Genomic DNA, 12,594 nt, shown 5'->3' with positions numbered 1-12,594 from the left:
TCAATATCCATTACAATATTAATAATATAAAGAAATCTCAAAACTCCAAAGTCCAAACATTAATGGAGATTTGTAACATCCACCGACTTTAAGCGAGTCCTTTAAGTACTTGAAGTTGACAAAAAAGGCAAATTTGACAAAGACTTACGGCCTTACCGCCGGTATTATCTTAATATCAAATATCAGAAAAAAATATCCGACACACTAATAAAAAGATCTAAGTGGTTGGGATAAGCAGATACTTTACAAAGTGCAATTGGAATTAAAGCACGTGCGTCTCACTTACTTTATATAACGGCCTCAAGCTACGTGTATCAAAAGTCAAAACCGATCGATCACTATGGCATTCTTCATTGTTCATCATTTCTTCACTGTTACATTGTTTCTTACTTTTACACTCATTGAAGTTGCAGCCATATTCAACAGCGATATTACTAATGCATATCTCAACCGTTCAGCTTTTCCACATGGTTTCATTTTTGGGGCAGCATCTTCTTCTTACCAGGTATTCTCTCTTCCCATAAATAATTGTATCATGTTGCCGTGAAATATGATTTAAGCTGTCTTTTTATGCAAATTTTCAGGTGGAAGGTGCAGCAGATGAAGGTGGCAGAGAACCAAGTATATGGGATACTTTCACTCATAAATATCCAGGTTTCTAAGTTTTAATGCCATTGCTAGTGTGCCTGAGTTCAGTCTTCTAAGTTCAGGTCTTTTTGGATACGGCAATACTAAGGGGACAAAAATGATTGTTTTGTTTAGAGGAGGGCCGGAAGCGAGCCAAATTGAGTCGAACAAGTTTAAACTCGGCTCACGAAAATTAAGATTGGCTTACGACTTGACTTATTAACAATCGAACCTATTTTTTAAGTTCAAACTCGCCTCACCGAAAGCTTACGAGCTGACTCAAATAATAGAAATATAATCTATAGTTTTATATCAATAAATTATAACTTATATATTTTAAAAAATATTTAAAAAGATCAATTTTATATATTATCTATCTATTAATAAGTTATAAATTTTTTATTTATGTCCTACATTAAAATTATATATAAAAAATAAATATAAAATTTTAAATAATTAAGATAATTAATATATATAATTATACATTACTATTTCATATGTATAGATATAATATTAAAAATCTAGATTAAATGCATATAAAATATGTACATTAATATATATAATCGAGTCACCTCATGAACTAATGAGTTGAGCTCATTCAAGTTTAAATTTGGCTCATTTTATTTATGAGCTCAATTCTAGGCTTCCGCTCACTAGCTTATGAGTTCAGTTTATCGAGCTATTAATACGAGTCGAGCTCGAATTAACTCATGAGTTGACTTGCCTCACTTCCAACTCTAATTTATAGTGAAGAGACTATAGTTTTTGTTTTGAAAAATAAATATTAGAAAAATTATTTTTCTTTTTTTTTGTTAAAATGTTATTTATACGAATAGTCCAAATTTAATATTTACAATAATATTTAAATTTTTAAATTATTTAAAATATGTAAAAATATTTATAATTAAATTTACTAAATTTAAAGTTTTAATAAACTTCTATTACGAACAATATATTTCTATATTTATTTATAACTTAATATATTTAGACAGGTTTGATAAGCTAGCTAGTTTGATACATTTGTAAACTTAAGTATGATTTATTAACAAATTTAAACTTTTAAAATAGGTTGTTGAATCTATTAACAAATTTGTAATCTATTTTAGATATACTACACATTTAAATATTATTGCCATTTAAGTTTAATCAAATAGACTCAACACCAACAAAAATCACTCATTAAAAGAGTGTGATTATACGTGCGAACTTTACGTTATCGTCATCGTCTTCTTCTTTTTTTTCGCGTTTCTCCTTCTCCTTCTTTTCCTCCTCCTTCTTCTTTACGTTTTTTCTTCTTTGCGTGTTTTCTCCTCATCGTCATTTTTTTATTGTTACTGTTGTTGCTGCATTTGTTTTTCTTTCCTCCCCCTTTCTTTGGAAATTTTGCAGCATTATGAGTTTCTTCTTTTTTTTGTTTAATTTTTCTTTTCGTTTTTTGGTTTTATTCCTCTCAAGAGAAGAGAGTGTAAGAAGAATAATTATAACAAAATGATATAAGAAGAAAATGAAGAAGTAGTAAAAGACGAGGAGAAAGAGTTTCGAATTTTGCAAAACAACGAGACGAAATGCACTTTAATTCACTCAAAAATGAACCGAAATTACATCCAGAATAAACTGAAAATTAAATTTCAAATGAATCAAACTTGCTTAACGATGACGATACACAAACAAATTCATTTTAAAACAAGTACAGACCAAGTGCACCTTATTTAAATTCAGAATAAACTGAAATTACTTAATGATTGTGTTCGAAAACAAGCACACAAACAAAATTGAATGATCAGAAATTCACTAAAAATAAACCAAAATTACATCCAGAATGAATTGAAAATTAAATTCTGGATGAACCGAAATTACTTAATGATGATGATATATAAACAAACTCATTTCAAAATAAGTACAGATCAAGTGTACCTTATTTAAATTCATAATGAACTGGAATTACTTAATGATTGCGTTCGAAAACGAGCACATAAATAAAATTGAATCATGAACAAAAATACATCCAAATTCATCAAGTGATTTTACAGCAGTATGTATTTCTTCTTTTTTGTTTGATTTTTTCATGTTTTTATTATTGTTAAGAGGATAAAACAAGAAGAATTATGAGAAGAAAAAACAAAAGGAGAAGATGAATAAGACAAAAAGAAGAAGAATATGATGAGAAATTTTTTATTCTTGTTTCTTCTTTTTTGTTTGATTATTTTTTTTCTTGGTTTTATTTCTCTCAAAAAAGGATGTGAAGAGGAAGAGTTTTGAATTATGTATAACAACGAGACCAAATACACCTTAATTTATTCAGAAATGAACCAAAATTACATTAAGAATAAACTGAAAATTAAATTTCAAATGAATCAAAATTACTTAATGATGACAATACATAAACAAATTTATTTCAAAACAAATTCAGACCAAATACACCTTATTTAAATCTAGAATGAACCGAAATTCCTTAATGATTGCGTTAAAAAACAAGTGCACAAACAAAATTGAATGATCATAAACTCACTCAGAAATGAACCAAAATTACATCCAGAATGAACCAAAAATTAAATTCCCAATGAACCGAAATTTCTTAATAATGGCGATACACAAACAAACTCGTTTCAAAACAAGCACGGACACAAGTCAATTTTGAACAAAAACACATTCAACTCAATTTCAGATTAGACAATGTCATCAATATTGGCAAAAATTGGATGATAACGATAATAATAACGACGATAACAATGACTATACATATTAGAAGAAGACAATGATGATGATGATGATGATGATGATGATGAAGAAAAGGCAGGAGGAGAAGAAATTCTAATAAAAGAAAGGAGAAAAAGGAGGAGGGGGATGAGGTGCTGTTGGTGATGATGGTAACAAAAAAGACAGAGAAGAAGAAGACCTAGCATCAAGGTGAAGAAGAATGTGTGTGCATGAATTTAAAAGAAGAAGGAGGTATGAAAAAGAAATGGGTGAATCTAAAAAACTTGGTTGGACTTGGTTGGTTAAATGACTTAGATGTAGCATTTTATTGAATCTATTTTTATCCGTAATTTTGCTGTTATGATTTGCTCGAGATCGAGACAACTTGGGAGGGAAGTAACTTATCTACCACTTGATAACAGTGGTGTCGGTTGAGTTCCATTTTCTACTTTAAAAGTTCAAAAGGAAAAATTGTTTTCTAAAAATTGTGGACAAATTTAATTAAAAAAGTGTTTTGTTTTTCCTTTATATGAAAATGTCCATTAAAATTGGGGTGTTATGAATTCCATTTTTCATATGGTAAGTTATAAATTACTACATTATGCTTTATTCATGACAGGTAAGATACAAGACGGAAGTAATGGAGATGTAGCTGCTGATGAATATCATCATTATAAGGTGCTGTAACACAAACATGATTACACTGTAATAACTTAACAGAGATATTAAGCCAGCATAATTGTGATTCTTCTGAAGAAAGTATTGATTATGCAGGAAGATGTTGAGGCCTTGAAGGATATGAACATGGATGCTTATAGATTCTCAATCTCTTGGTCCAGAATACTCCCAAGTAAGAAACATGACACTAGAGAAACTTCCAATTTTGCACTCTTTTAAAGCATTTCAATAAAATTTGTTATCAAAGCTAACTAAAAGTGATGCATTGGCTAATTTGAGTAATTTCAGAGGGAAGACTTAATGGAGGTGTTAACAAGGAAGGAGTAAATTATTATAATAACCTCATCAATGAACTGCTAGCCAAAGGTCATCATCATTAATCAAATATGTTGCAAAGCTAAGATATTAGTAATTAGTTTCTGTTTCTCTTATGAGTAATTTAAGCATAACGTCTTTCTTTCATTGTAACTCAATGCAGATATTCAACCCTTTGTGACAATTTTTCATTGGGACCTTCCTCAGGCTTTAGAAGATGAATATGGAGGCTTTTTAAGCCCTGAGATAGTGTAATTTACATCTCCTAATTCCTAATTAGTCAAAGTATTAGTCAACATGTCTTGAACATTAAGTGTGTTTGGTTTGTGTTTTCGTTTTCTGTTTTTAGGCTTGTTTCATCTCATGTTTTCTGTTTTTTCTTTACAAAATTTTGGAAACAAAAAATACCGAAAATGAAAACAGAAAGCGAAAATACAAACCAAACGCACCAGTCTCACTCTTTCCTATAGGAATGATTTCCAGGACTATGCTGAGGTTTGCTTTAAGCAGTTTGGTGATAGAGTGAAGCATTGGATTACGATGAATGAGCCGTGGTCCTTCAGCTATCGAGCCTATGCAACAGGAAAGTTTGCACCAGGAAGATGTTCAGCCTGGCAGAACCTTAGCTGCACCGGTGGAGATTCAGGCACTGAGCCCTATATGGTGACACACCATCTACTACTAGCTCATGCAGCTGCTGTTAACATCTACAAGACTAAGTATCAGGTTTTGTTACACATTTTTATAAGAAACTTTCAATTGACAAAATGAATGGATCTCTATGAACTAGTTTAGAGTAATATTGGAAGCAAAACCTTACTTTCCTTTGTGTACATAGGCATCTCAGAAGGGCTTAATAGGAATAGCACTGTTTTGTTTCTGGATGGTGCCATTACATGATACAGAATTGGATCATCATGCTGCACAGAGAGCCCTTGATTTCATGCTTGGATGGTATAAATTCTTAACGAGGAAAAAAAAAAAAGACTCATTTGTGAATTTTACTACAGGATCTTGCTACTGAGAAATTCTTATGTTTCTTGCTCTAATCTATTGGTTAAACGTCCGATGAACTTCATGGTTAAAAAAAATAAAGATGTAATATAAAATTAGGTGATGAAGAAAATGAAGACTAACATGACATATAGTTAGTTAATTAGAATAAAAGCAAGAACACAAGAATTTTTGTCATTTGAATTCACTGTCAATTATATGCTGCTGTAGCTTATTTTGTCATATGAATTCACTGTCACATGAGAGCTGATTCAAATAATGAAATTTCAGGTTTATGGAGCCAATAACAAAAGGAGACTACCCAAGTTCCATGCAGCTTCTGGTGGGAAATAGGTTGCCAAAGTTCTCTTCATATCAATCAGGGATTTTAAGAGGGTCCTTTGATTTTATTGGATTAAACTACTACACCTCCTTTTATGCTGCTGATGCACCAGAACTAAGTAAAGCGAAGCCTAGCTATCTTACAGATTCTCTAGTTACTCTTACAAGTAAGAACATGTTTGCGTGGATAGTACTAATGGGATATATTTTACTACATAATGAAGAATTATCATATCTTAGGTTAATGATACTACCCAAGAATGATTCTGTTGTTCTCTCTAGCACATACTACCCAAGATATTTTATTTTCTAGTTTATTGATGCAAGATGCTTTAATGTGACAGATGAGTGTGATGGAATACCTATTGGTCCAAAGGTAATGTATGGATTTGCAGCAGCATATCAATTCTTGAAATTCAGTTACCTTAGCCTCTATATTTGCAGGGTGCCTCAGACTGGTTGTCAGTTTATCCAAAAGGAATTCGCGACCTTTTGTTCTATTTCAAATCAAATTACGACAATCCGTTGATCTACATCACTGAAAATGGTACTATACATACAAAATAAAAGATTCTTTATTGGTTCACATTTAGTTTTAACACAGTATTTGTTTCCTTATGTTTATGGAAAACAATGTGTTAATTATGTAGGCATAGATGAACTCAATGATCCAACACTTACACTTGAGGAAGCCCTTGCAGACGAAACAAGAATTGATTACTATTATAGTCACCTACAATATATTCAAACTGCAATCAAGTATGTGCTATCATATCAGATAAACTATTTTTGCTGACTAAATTGTCAACATGTTTAGTGTATTCCTAATTTTGTTGGTTTTGCATATTTCAGGGAAGGTGTAAATGTAAAAGGATATTTTGCATGGTCATTTATTGACGACTTTGAATGGGATGCTGGCTACACTGTGAGGTTTGGAATCTACTTTACTGATTTCAAAAATGGCCTGAAAAGACATCCAAAACAATCAGCTCTTTGGTTTAAGAATTTACTACAACGTGAAGTACCTACATATGGTGATTCGCGCTAAGAACTTGAACAATTCATTTATAATGTGTCTTAGATAAATATCAACTCGATTATGCTACGTGTATACCAAAGTCAAGCACAGTATGAAATATATGTTGGAATATAAATACACAAAAAAATAAATTAAACCACACATGTATTTATATACAAATACATTGGTAGTTGATTTTAATGGTTGATTTGGTGTATGAATAGCATTTTTTATATCCACTATGATTATTGTGAGTAATGATTATCATGCCAATATTGTAAGCAGGGTTAATACCAAATGTTGTGTTGCTTCTTTTGGTTGTGTTTTGATTTCTATGTATTTCTAAGAAAGAAACCTGTTGAAAAAAGAACTAGAGAATCTTGTTATGCATTTGTCCATATCACCATTTAGAAAATTTCACACTCAGAAGTCAGAACACAATTCACAGATCACAAATCACGATTCACAACCCAACTATAACTAAGGCCTTTTTCTGACCCTCATTTTCCTAGTCAACTTTTTCTATAGCTGACCCTTCTTCCACATCTTTTTTCCTTTTGTTGCACAATGCATATTCCTGAGAAGCACATACACAACATCATCATTTGTTTCAAGTTCAATTTTGCCTTACTGCGCTGAAATTTCCAGGAACTGAGCCAGCATTTAGTAATGACTTCCGATCCATATAGCAGCAGCAAGGTTTTTCCTTCTGCTTCTTCAAAGTAATATAATACTAGGAACTTTGTTAACTCTGAATTGGAGATCTAGGCATCTAGCATTGTCTTGTTTAAAATTAATATATGATCTATGTATTTATGTGTAAGATTTGGTCAATATATCAATAAATATTACATTGATGTGTATGAACATAATTTAACAATTATCAATAGTTAATATAGAATTCAATAATTTCTCCAGAAATTTTGTAATTTCATTGAACAATTGAGAATGATACATCTGAATAGTACATTGTTCCACCGAGATTGGTATAGACTATATGGATACTCGGCCTATGCAGGTTATGCCTCCTTAAAAAACCCCTATGGACCAAACCCCTGGAGCTTAGGAAAAAATCCAATAGAGGAAAAAGAGTACATCAACCATGCATAATTTAAGGAATAATAAAAAAGAGCTCAACAACTTTTATAACCTCATAAAACTAAACTCTAGAATAAAGAACACCCTTGGAGTCGGCAAGAAGAAGGACAGTGAGTTCCGGCGGAGGGTTGATCATAAGAGAAAACGTAGAATTTGAACAAGAACCCATCTTTGCCAAAAAATCAGCACACGAATTTCCTTCCCTCATGATATGATAGATAGTGACGTCCCACTCAAGAAGCATGAACTGATGAATTTCTTCAACAATGTGTGCGAATTCTGGAAAGTCTTCGGCATTCTCATGAATAATCTTGAGAGCCACCATGCAATCACTTTCACATTCCACCTTTCTGTAACCAGATTGCCATGCCAACCACAAACCATGCCGGATGGCTATTAGTTCCGCTTCGACACTGCCAGCAAAGCCAATATAGCTGAGAAATCCGGCGATACAGTTGCCATCTTGATCTCTAAGCAAGCCTCCACATCCTGCTCTTCCTGGATTTCCTCTTGAACTTCCATCCACATTGAGTTTGATGGCCCCTTCGGATGGTGGAACCCAACGAACCAGCATGTTTTGCCTACAAACACAGTACAACGTCAAATTAAACATTAACTAAAAAGAAAATTTCAAAAATAATTCACTGATAATTTTATAAAAGAACATAGTTTTCCAACATACTCAATACTTAAATTTAAAATCACAGATTAAGAGGATAAATATATCGAATATTCAAAGATGGTATTATAATTTTGGAATGAAGGACAACCTTATTGTGTGTAAATTGAGGTGATAGAACTTGATCAAGAATGTGAACCAGAGAGAAGAAGAGAAAGGTTGAATTAGTGAATAACAGTGAGTTTTTCTGATGGCCTGGGAGAGTATGTAGTACTGTATGAGTAATGGTTGAATAGGTTTTGTTTGAATCGAAGCGCAAGGAAGGAAAGAGCAAGGGCCGAGAAGATACAAGGTCTTCAAATTGTGGAACTGTATTGTATTGACAGAACAAAATCACTCTTTTAACAGTCTATTCGTGGAAGTCAATTATCCAAAAAGTCTCCCCTAACATCCTCTCATCGTTTTCAGATACAAGGAAGTTGGGCTAGCTATTATACCGGGTTTTCACTCTGTGGGGCGATTCATCTTTCACCTATTTTGCTTGGAACTTATTCAATTCGGAGTGTATTCTCTCTTCTGTAAATAGCCGTTCTTGTAAATAAAGTTACAAAACAAATATATTAATACGTATTGTATAAAGCAACAAAGTAATTTTACAGATTTAAATTAAATATTTTGAAAAGAAGTTATTATTATTATTATTATTATTATTATTATTATTATGCTATAGTTAAAATCTAGGGGAGCCAATTATTCAAAAAATATGAGCCTCCCTTCGTTTCATTATTTCTGTGATACAATATGGTAAATAGCTATGAAAAGACTAGTTACGAAAAAAAGTGACAAAGAATAAAATTTAATATATAATTGCCAAATTCTGCATTAATCTTAAGGTGAGTAGGTGACATTACAAGAAAAAAGTTATTTAATTCTTAAGATTCCACTAAAATAATGTAAATTTCATTTTAAAGTCCCATCAAAATTATCAAACATTACAAGGAATAAAATTCAATATACAATTATTAGTAATATATTAAAAGAGAACTATTTTAGTCCTAATTACTAATATATTATACAGACTACCCTGCATCTAAAATAAATTAAATAATAGAAATACATAATATGTATTTGGAAACTAAAGTCTTACTTTTCTAACTTATTTATAGTTGTTTGTTATATTTGTGAAGATAAATTTATTAGTTTTTTTAATTAATAACAAAAAACACGGGAGAGTATATTTTAAATGAGTCCAACTATTTTATTCGCATTAAATATCATTTTTATTAATTATTAGATTAAAACTTGTGCAATACGTGAAGAACTAAATTAATTACACTATATAATATAAATTAAAAAAATGTTATAATATTTAGGAACTATTTGATTGCTTGATACTTTTTAGAAAATAGTGTTTTATGGTGTAATTTTGAGGGATTTTTAAATTTTTTTAGTTGCCTATGCTTAAAGATAATTGAAAAAAATAGTTTGAGAAAATTGAGAATCAAAACATGATACATTAAAATTTAAATCGAATAAACAGATGTTATTATGCAAAGCTGAACGTAATTATAGATGTTTTGTACAATTCGTTTGAGTCTGATAGATTACGAGATAAAATAACAATATTAAGAATGTCAGTACTTACTAAACATGTTTAAGTAGATAAAACATATTTGTAACTAGAAACTATTATTATTATTATAGTTTTAATGTAGATATTAATTATATTTAAGTATTATTTTTTAATTTAATTAAATAATGATAGGTATTAAATTTAATTGATTAGGACTATTAAGGTTTTATATATTTATTATGTAGATATTTATTACTTTTATATTACAAAAATGATAAATTATCATCTATGCAAATTATTTACATGACACAATTATAACAAATAATATAACATAAACTCATTTTATAATAAGTTTTTATCAATATTTATATAAAATAAATAAATAGATAAATAGATAGATAGATTTATTTTTATTAAAAGAAAATCAAATGATACAATAAAAAAATGTATTGATAGATTTTAATAATATAAATTATATTAATACATAAATACAAAACATTTTAATACAAACATATTTTAATATATTTTTATAAAAATATTAAAAAAAAAATAGAAAATAAAAACATAAATCCAACGCTACAAAATCTAACAATTGGATTGAGTGGTCCCTTAAGAACTGGATAAAAAGACAAATTTGACAAAGACTTACCAAATTGTCACATAAGGCCTTATCCTATTGATAATGAGGTCTACTTTGTAGGAAGTGCACTTTGAGTTCGAACTAACAAGAGGGTGGTAGTGATTATTGGTTAATTAGAACTCCTCTCCTCCCAGCCTCTACTAAAGATGGTAATGGGTCTTTTTAGGGATAGGGATTCTTCTCCCTTTCTTTGTTTTCCATCCCTATTTAATAAAGAAAGAAACAAAAAGGTATTAGTAAAAAATCACCCAAATATTTTTGGGTGAATCTAAAATTTCTACGAATTAATATATATGAATGTTTTTTTTGCTAAGTATTAGAATGTTTCTTTTTCATACTAAATAGATGTTTTTTTATATATTTTTCGAATTCTTTTGTATTACAAATATAAATGTCTCTATTTTTTTAAGAATTTCATAATTTTATTTTTAAATTTTATATATATTTAATTAGTTTTGCTAAAATATAACTGGATATTTCTTTTATTAAATATTAGGATATTTTTTTCATATTAAATGAATATTTTTTTATATTTTTGTAATTATTCAAAAACTCCTTTTGACTAAGATCAAGTGTGTAGTTTGCAATCTCTTTAATCATCAATTACAAACGTAAAACGTGGCTGTTATCCCTTTAATGAATGTGATAAAGGCAATGTTTAATATTGTTGCTGGTGTAGTGGTGTACGCCTAGTATAACTTTTGTGTGCCAGCTGACACTTGGAGAACCTGGGATCGCTCACCTTCTTGCACTCCTCCTCCATTTCAATTTTGATGAGATCGACTCCAAGCCAGGAATCCTCTGCTGGACTTGGTCGATCCAGGCCTTGTCCTCCTCTAAGAATACGGTGCGCCCACCATAGTTGAAGGACGTCCACATGAGGTTGTCGTGGCCCAGGCCGAACAAGTTCAACTCTAACTGCAACTGTGACTCCGGTAACACATTTGGTTCATAAAAGGGAAACGATTCTTGTCGACGGTGGCGAATACGACGAGTCAGATGTCGGTGATAGAAGAGGAGTGAGTTGCGGTGGGGAGACGGAAAGGGCCTGAGGGTGAGAGAGAGAAGTGTATGTGTGTGATTGTTGGAGGTGGGTAGATTAATGTAAGAGAAAAGAGAAAGATTTTTATAGGTTTTAATTAGGTTTACTTAATTAATTTTAAATTTTTTAAATTTTGAATTTAAAAGATTTAAAATTAATATGATTTTGTTTAGTTTTTGGCTGGTAACCTTTTGGTTCTATATATTTTTTCTAAAATGTCTCTTATTTCTTTAACTGATACTTTTAAATTTTCATAAATAATTAGAGATTATTAAATTTTATATAATTTAATTAAATATATTAAATTAAATATAATTCAAACATAAATTTAATATATAATATATATAAAATTTTTAATATATAAATTAAAATAAAATAAATTAAAATTACTTACCCAACATATAAAAATATTTAAGTAAATTTTTTTTATAAAAATTTTATAAATTTCTATAAAATAAGTATCTTAATTTCCGTCTTTCGTCTCTATTTATTGATAGAGGCAGATCCGTCCCTGTAAAAGTTTTACGATCACAGATAATTTTTTCGGATTTTCAGATTTTTTTACCATTCCCAGGCTCTTTCCCTACTAATTTAGTAATGTGTGTGGCTGTGTAATTAAAAAAAAAAAAGAAAGTAAAAACTCAGGTGAAATTATCTTTACCTGAAGTTGATACTTGAGAACTGTTAAATAATTTGACTGATTTGACTAAATTTTCATCAAATAGTTCTCAAATATAACTTCACCTGAATTTTCATAAAAAAAAAATTGAAAATGACACGTCACCAAATTAGACCCTTATCTCAATCAACATTAAAATATCTGACACTGTAACAAAAGTAGTTGAGTAGTCAGTCATTTTGAGTTTTTGACAAGCGGATTGGAATTAGAGCACGTGCGTCTCACTCACTTTTATATAATAACGGCCTCAAGCTACGTGTGTCAAAACAGACC

The 12,594-nt window shown here is 30.2% G+C and overlaps 1 protein-coding gene across 3 annotated transcripts; it reads left to right on the top strand.

Moving 5' to 3' along the window:
- The first annotated feature begins 334 nt into the window (after positions 1 to 334).
- LOC130981837 (beta-glucosidase 12-like) lies at positions 335 to 6,950 on the top strand. Of its 3 annotated transcripts, none has more exons than XM_057905568.1 (13): positions 335 to 505; positions 585 to 654; positions 3,944 to 4,002; positions 4,099 to 4,174; positions 4,282 to 4,368; positions 4,481 to 4,568; positions 4,788 to 5,043; positions 5,156 to 5,271; positions 5,602 to 5,819; positions 5,997 to 6,028; positions 6,097 to 6,199; positions 6,303 to 6,411; positions 6,505 to 6,950. In XM_057905568.1, exons 1-13 carry the CDS (start codon positions 341 to 343, stop codon positions 6,698 to 6,700), a joined length of 1,575 nt encoding a protein of 524 aa, XP_057761551.1. In that variant the 5' UTR covers positions 335 to 340; the 3' UTR covers positions 6,701 to 6,950. The 3 variants fall into 3 exon arrangements, with proteins under 3 accessions (XP_057761551.1, XP_057761552.1, XP_057761553.1); XM_057905569.1 differs by having other exon boundaries at positions 341 to 505; positions 4,291 to 4,368; XM_057905570.1 differs by lacking the exons at positions 335 to 505; positions 585 to 654 and adding an exon at positions 3,499 to 3,576 and having other exon boundaries at positions 4,291 to 4,368.
- The last annotated feature ends 5,644 nt before the right edge of the window (positions 6,951 to 12,594 follow it).

Source organism: Arachis stenosperma, chromosome 5 (assembly GCF_014773155.1).
Source record: "Arachis stenosperma cultivar V10309 chromosome 5, arast.V10309.gnm1.PFL2, whole genome shotgun sequence".
Classification (NCBI taxonomy): Eukaryota; Viridiplantae; Streptophyta; class Magnoliopsida; order Fabales; family Fabaceae; genus Arachis; species Arachis stenosperma.
Note: the sequence above shows the minus strand (reverse complement) of the source record. Positions and strands in the feature narration are given on the sequence as shown.

What these genes read in the sequence shown, in the direction of transcription:
- LOC130981837 (XM_057905568.1), top strand. Translation starts at nt 341, where the DNA reads ATGGCATTCTTCATTGTTCATCATTTCTTCACTGTTACATTGTTTCTT. An exon ending in TTGGTCCAGAATACTCCCAA is followed by an intron (nt 4,175 to 4,281) that starts GTAAGAAACATG and finishes GGCTAATTTGAG; the next exon opens with TAATTTCAGAGGGAAGACTT. An exon ending in TTTTTAAGCCCTGAGATAGT is followed by an intron (nt 4,569 to 4,787) that starts GTAATTTACATC and finishes TCTTTCCTATAG; the next exon opens with GAATGATTTCCAGGACTATG.